We start from the raw sequence: 6,967 nt of genomic DNA, 5'->3' as shown, positions 1-6,967 counted from the left end.
AACACAAAAATATAGACGGATGCTCTCAGAAACCGTAAAATAAACAGCTATTTTAATGGGACTTGTAAATGGATATGTGTGTGGGTTTGTGAATGTGCACTCACCGTTGTCTAGTTCTGTAATGTAGCACTCCTCCACTGCACCGGAGGGTGTGTGAACCTTGGCGTCGATCATACCCCTTGCGCCATTCAGCTGCACTGCAAAAGAAGCTTCCTGGTTCACTTTCAGACCCGTTTCCTGTGAAAAAACACTACTGTAAATATATTTTATTGCTGTATTTATGTTTAACACAACTTTCATTTGTATGGTACTGATATATAAGTTACATTCACACACATGTTAGTACCACGATTTGGTTGCATGGGGAAGAGCAAGTTTTTTTTCCTTGTAAATGTCACATTTAAATGAGAAGTGGCTACATGGATAGCACAGTTTGTCAGCTACCGGCCTTGAAATTTGTCATGTCAACCTCTAACCTCAGTTATTCTCTGAGTGGTTTATTACTCTTGTGAAGTCATGAGTCATGTGTATGTGTGTGAGAGAAAGATAAAGCGAACGAACAAAAGAGGAAGAGAGAAACAAACCTGCAGGCTAGTAACAGTAAGTCTTCGAGCGTCGTCAGACAGTGTCGCTATGGGAACGATGAACGGACTGTCTGGGATGTGTTCATCGTTGAATTTGATTGACACCTCATAGTCACCTGGCAATCATTGACATACAGCCTCTTTAACAACCTTATTAACATATTTATCACTCTTATCAAGACATATGTATATGCATATGAATAGATTAGCAAAAAAAATTCAAAGGTTATTTCTCTACACTGGTTAAGAGCCTGCATTGTATTACCAAAAGTTTGCAGACACCTGGCCATAAGTATAGTATGTGTATTTTGAGCATCGCATTCCACATTTAGTCCCAATTGGCTCTTATAAGTCCTTTCGCTGTCCTGGAAAGATGTTTCGACTAGATTTTGGAGTGTCTTTGTGGAGATTTGTGCTCAAGGGTGTTAGTAAATCAGGTACTGATGCAGATGGGGCAAAGAGGCCTGGGGTGCAGTCAGTGTTCCAATTCATCCCAAAGGTGTTCTGTACGGTTGAGGTCAGAGCTCTATAGCAGTAGATCTTCCACTCCTACCAATGCAAAGCATATCTTCATAGAGTTTGTTTTGTGCACAAGGGCACTATCATGCTGGAACAGGTTTGGGTCTCCTAGTTCACTTGAAGAGAGAATGTCATGCAACTGCATCCAAAGATTATGCTACTGCATCCTATACAAGTGGGTGCTTCAGCTTCACGATAACAAAAGAACCACATGTGGTTTGGGATAGTCAGGTGTCCCAATACTTTTAGTCCATATTATGAACACGTGTACCTAAAACATCTTACCAGGTTCTTGGACCACATAGGCCACTCCACAGGAGCCGTCCTTCCTGTCTTCAAAGGAGATTTCAGCTTTACTGGGTCCCTCAACTGCGATGGACAATCCACCAGCACCTGCCTCACGCGTCCAGATACTGAACTCGGCTACAACACGCAAAGCCAACACACTCTTACTCATACTATTTTCAAAATCTTGAATAGAGGTTTCATGTTTCATGTGTTTCATACACTGTATTTGACACTGTACACTGAAAATCACTACAGCTTACCTGGCACTCCTGCAACCCCTCTGTCGAGACCGGTACCACCTGCACGTACTTTATGAGCTCCTCCTTCTCCGAGCGGCCCCACGGTAAACTGAAAGGGGCTTCCGGGAACATGCTGGCCCCGGTATTTCACATTAACTGTGTGAGGGCCCATCTCATGGGGCACAAAGCGCACACTGTAGGTGCTGTTTTCGCCCTCGATGATCTCAGCATCATCCATTTTGCCACTAGGACTCGTCACCTGAGCCGTCATTTCTTGAGTACCAGTCTCACCTAAAAGAATGCGAGAAAAGGGGAAAAAATGGAGCAACTGGAAGCTGCATAACGGGATACAGAGGTGCAGGAAAGTTTTTAATTCGCAGGAAAATAATATAAATACTAAAATGCAACTAAAACACTACTTTGATAGGTTTACTTTTACATATACTCATTTCATTTCCGGTTAAATAAACTGAAACACAAATGTCAGACAACCTGAGCACCCAACACACACACACCCTCAGATTGACGGGACTGGATGCCACTGAAGGGCCCCATAAATCCTCCGAACACATCTCTGAAGGGGTCTCCCCCAAGCTGCGTGCTCTCCTCGACACGCACTTCGCGCTTGGTTTCCCCTGCCCGCGTCTTGCTGATCTCGGTGCGCTCGGTGCGTGTATATGTGTGGCTGCTGCGAGTGAAGGTGCGCGTTAGCCTTTCTTGCGCCGACACCATCTGAAACCAGTTCCCTGCAGGACGCATGGGTCCAGAAAGGGGGAGGAAAGCCATAGCGAAAGAAAAGGAGGAAAGACAAAGCAGTAAGATCTGGGAAATCAGCGAGACGGCGAGAAAAAAAACTTGCACGCTTCATCTATTTTTGTTCATAATGCGATAATGATTTTTTTTTTAAATCATGCTAGCTCTCTTTAAAACAATAAGCAGGTGAAAAGGTTGGAACAAAGCACAGGTGGTGTGACAGATGGAATAAGGTGCGGAAAGGAAAAAAGTGCCTATACTTCTTTTTTTTCTCCGTCCATTAACCTCTTTATGATACCGAAACGGATAGGTTAAGCTGTAAATTCTCCTCACCTGGGATTTTGAGGTTGAGGTCGCAGGTGCTGCCTACAGTAGCTATTGAGGGAGCCTGCCTTCGTCTGGTGATGCTTTCCTTCATCCTGCCCTCCCCAAGCACCTTTACTGTGAAGGGACTTCCTGCAAAGAGGCACACAATACAGAAATATCACAAATGTCCCTGAGCTCAGAAAAAGGCACAACTTCTAGTCATGTTCCAAGCATGAGGTTGAAAAAGCCTCAGAGTAACAATATGCCTTATTTCTGGCAGTGTTTTAAATGAATTGCAGTTAGCGAAGAGCTAATGTTATAGAACAGGACAGTTTAAAGTTGCATTTTAGTGTGGCCTGACTGCAAAGCACTGATAGCAGTGAAATGAAATACAACAACAACAATCCCCTGTTGAGTTCAAGCAGCAAAAATGCAGTGCACTGAATGTTTTGCTTTTCAGTGTGGTATGTTTTCTCTGTCTCTGATGAAAAGCAATACTCCTTGTGCATTGTACTCTATTTTAATGATCTGGTTAATTTTTTTAAGGCAACATGGATTGCATTCACCTTCTGCTTTTCAGTGTGTTGTGTTTTCCGTATTTCCGTATAAAGCAAACATGTGTGTTTATTTCTTTTTACTTATGATCTACAGCATTTGAAAAACAATATACTGAAATTGCCCTAAAGGCTAATATGTATTTTTAAGCCCTGTACCTGGCACATGCTGGTCTGCAAACTTGATGTTGATTATATAGGTGCCCGGCTCCGTGGGGCAGTAGGTTACTTTGCATGTGCCATCCTCGATGTCTTCACAGTTAATGTCCACTTTGCTGGGACCTTCGATGGACAGACCCAGACCACCATAACCTAACAAGGAGATATTTGCTATTATCATGAGATAATACATAGATAATGTAATATATGTGTGTTAGGATTGATTAAATTGCATCAGCTAATAAAATGAATTATGGTGTCCCACAAGGGTCTGTTTTAGGACCCTTAGTATTTTCTTAAGATATGCAATATAATGTGGGCTTTACACGATATCCTGATGGAACTTTACTTTGGCCATGTTTAGCATGATATACAGTTTAAGACTGTGTTGGGATACATGAATATCAATTAATGTTAAATCTAATGCTACACGTTTAATGCAGTGCCAGTGATGGTTTGATCATAAAAGGGGTTTCTGAGTTCATCCTGAAAATAAACAAAAAGTTCAAAGCGTATTTATTCAGACTTATCCAAGTGAAACCGTCTCATTAACTGAAAGATTTAGCCCTGACTTATAGTTCTGATTTCCTGAAGCAGTATAGCTCAACCCAAACACTTCTTTCAGTTGAAGCACAGTTGCTAAGAATGCTAAATATATATTTTCTTGTTATTTCATCATACATAATGTCCAGGGAATAATTTAACCTGGCATATTTAAAATTCTTGAATGTTTTATTCTATTACTGGTATACCAAATCCCTTTGTGATTTGGATTAAAATGAAAAAATATAAATCCTGATTATTCTTAATTGTACTCAAACATTGTTTTTGAGAATATAAATAGTTCCCTTAGATTCAATTTGTTTAAACTCCTCAACTCTTACCTGCATTTCTCGTGTCCACGATGAACTCTGCCACCTCAAAGGTGTGTCCCTCCACCAGGCCTTTGCCAAACACTTTCACTTTGCTGGCGTCTCCGATTTCTGACTGACCAACGATGATTTTGAATGGGCTGTTGGTCACATGTTTGCCGTTCTTCTTCACACTCACCACATGCTCACCCACTTCCTTAGGAGTAAAGGAGATCCCTAAGGAGAAAACAGAGAAAAGATGAGTTCTCCATAAGCTGGTCACCAGTAAAGCATCAAATTTTAATAACTAGTGGAGTAAAGTACTATGAAATGTGTGCTGAGGCTTCCAAGTTGTTTTCTTTCTACAGTGTTGTTCATGAACACTGTTAAAAAAAAATCTCATCTTATAGTTTCCAGGAAATTCTCATCTAATAATTACTCAGCATAGTCCAATGTGATAAGTGGACACCACAAAAACAGCTTCTTTCCATCCAAAACTGACTCATCTCTGGCTCTGGTTTATCTTTATTTATGATTTTATGATTTAAATTTCCTAGTTGTTATAGTTTTTCATATTTTTATAGCACCAGGACACCATGACGAATTCCTTGTATATGCAACCCATGATACTTGGCAATAAAGATGATTCTGATTCTGATATTTTGAGCATCATTAAAGTCTGTCTAAGACCTTTAAGACCTTTAAATAAAGACATTTGCCTTTATTTACAAAGGCTGAGTCCTATAAATGAAGTAACACTCGAAATGTCCCTCAGAAGGTACATTAAAAGACACTAAAAGATCCCTATAAATTCAACTGTCTAGGTGAGATATGAAGTAAAGCATGAAATACCACTGTTGGTATTCTGCTCACCGATATGGCGGTTAGGCAGTCTTTTGAGCAGACACGGCTCCTCGTTACCAGATGGAGCTCGGATGCTTGCTGTGAGGGAACTTAGGTCTGTCTCTGTTATCTTCAGAGACACATCAGACGCTGTGCCTACGTTTAACTGGGAAGTTCTCATGGAGTCATCTCCTTCACAAGAGAAAGAGCAGGATAGTGAATATTTGGAGGGTTGACAGTACTATTATGGCATTCATGCAATAAATAAAGAGTAAAAACACAACAGTTTTTGATTGTTTCATTCTTTCTTATATTTAACACTGACAAACCCTCACACACACACTGACCTATACACACTCACCTGTAATCTTGGCTGTAAATGGGCTGCCAGAGATGTGCTTGTCATCAAATTTGACAATGATATTATAATCTCCTGGTGCAGTAGGTAGGTAGGAGACGGTGCAGGTGCCATCTTTGTTGTCTTTACAGCTGATCTCCGCTTTAGACGGACCTTCGACGGCTAGAGAAAGGCCACCTAAGAAAAGAAAGAGCAAAACAGCACCTGAATAATAATGCACAGGACAAGTCTTAATTCTATTATGCAACAAAAGTTTAATAAATAAGGCTTTTATAATATTATTATTAAATACCTTCTCCTGCATCTTTTGTGACAATCGTGAAGATCGAGGGTTTGTTGACCATGCCGTGACTCAGGCCAGGACCGTAAGCAGTTACATGACCACTGTTTATGGCATCGACGTAGAACTGCAGTGGACTCCCTGTCCAAGAAAGCAAACCGAACAAACACGAGGGGCTTCAATTCTGGTACACAGTTTTGACAAAACAAAATCCTAATAAAAGTTCTTAGATACATAATTAGTCATGGATAAAGAAGTGGTTTATTACCTGGTATGTGGTTGCCATCGTACTTGATGTCCATCTCATGCAGACCTTTCTCAGTAGGGGCATATTTCACTGTTACCGTGCCGTCTTTATTGTCAGTGATGTGAGGCCGAGCTGTCTTGCCAGAAGGCATTCGTACCTCACCTAAAAAAAATACACAATTATGCCATCATTCCTCTGCTGCTACATGAACTGAGATGATCATCATTTTTGTACATTACTAAATTTGACTCCAGAATTATTGGCACCCATCAAGAGAACATGGAAAATGATTGTATAAAATTGTTTACTCATGAATAAACATTTTTACTTACAATTGTTTCCTTTAATTAAAATATATTCTAATAACCTATATATTTATTTGAGAATGTATTTTTTCTGAAGTGGGTAGCTTTTCTGGTTGCTGGTTTGCTCCTGGGCTAAGGCTACAGTCTTTTTTCCATTTGTACATGGATTTCCTCCAAGTTCTCTGGTTTCCTCCTACCTCCTGAAACTATGAATGCGACTCCTCTAAATTACCCTAAGTCAGGCATGTGCACATATAGACAACAAAGTCTTCGTTTCCTTTGTTGTTGCCTGTTCTTGTGATAAAATGAGTGAATGATAAAGAAGACCATGGTCTCTATAGAAAACTGATTATATAGTTGAAATGAAAAATTAAACCACATGAAACAATTGGGTGAGTGTGAGGGAATTAAAATAAATTGGTAAGTAAGTCAGAGTTGTGTTAATATATTTAACATTGTCTTTAGAAGAAAAATGTATATAAATATGAGAAGTCAGGAATATGAGTTATCCACTGCCCCTTAAAATGTCTATGCATGTCCCTGCCCCTAAGGGTACATAATTGGTAAAATAAGATAAAGTAATGGTGCTCCATACTTCAGAGAGCAAAGTCAGCAATGATACAGGGCCCCTGGAGCACAGAGGATTAAAGGTCTTGCTTAAAGGCCCAAGAGTGACAGCTT

General features: G+C 40.2%; 1 protein-coding gene across 11 annotated transcripts in view; it reads right to left on the bottom strand.

Moving 5' to 3' along the window:
• The window catches only part of flncb (filamin C, gamma b (actin binding protein 280)), a 69,885-nt gene that overhangs the window by 3,188 nt on the left and 59,730 nt on the right, over positions 1-6,967 (bottom strand). For 7 of the 11 annotated variants that reach the window (XM_046872638.1, XM_046872639.1, XM_046872641.1 and 4 more), the window contains 12 exons: positions 6,003-6,143; positions 5,747-5,875; positions 5,458-5,631; positions 5,127-5,288; positions 4,287-4,490; positions 3,403-3,555; positions 2,717-2,839; positions 2,146-2,376; positions 1,652-1,921; positions 1,389-1,526; positions 585-700; positions 105-237 (listed from right to left, as the gene is read on the bottom strand). In XM_046872638.1, the coding sequence (XP_046728594.1) occupies positions 105-237; positions 585-700; positions 1,389-1,526; positions 1,652-1,921; positions 2,146-2,376; positions 2,717-2,839; positions 3,403-3,555; positions 4,287-4,490; positions 5,127-5,288; positions 5,458-5,631; positions 5,747-5,875; positions 6,003-6,143 (1,974 nt within the window). The remainder of the gene's footprint in view (positions 1-104; positions 238-584; positions 701-1,388; positions 1,527-1,651; positions 1,922-2,145; positions 2,377-2,716; positions 2,840-3,402; positions 3,556-4,286; positions 4,491-5,126; positions 5,289-5,457; positions 5,632-5,746; positions 5,876-6,002; positions 6,144-6,967) is intronic. The other 4 variants (XM_046872644.1, XM_046872646.1, XM_046872648.1 and 1 more) reach the window with 1 other exon arrangement.

Source organism: Silurus meridionalis, chromosome 18, assembly GCF_014805685.1.
Source record: "Silurus meridionalis isolate SWU-2019-XX chromosome 18, ASM1480568v1, whole genome shotgun sequence".
In the NCBI taxonomy this organism is placed as follows: domain Eukaryota; kingdom Metazoa; phylum Chordata; class Actinopteri; order Siluriformes; family Siluridae; genus Silurus; species Silurus meridionalis.
The sequence above is the reverse complement of the archived record's forward strand: the minus strand, read 5'-3'. Positions and strand labels throughout refer to the sequence as shown.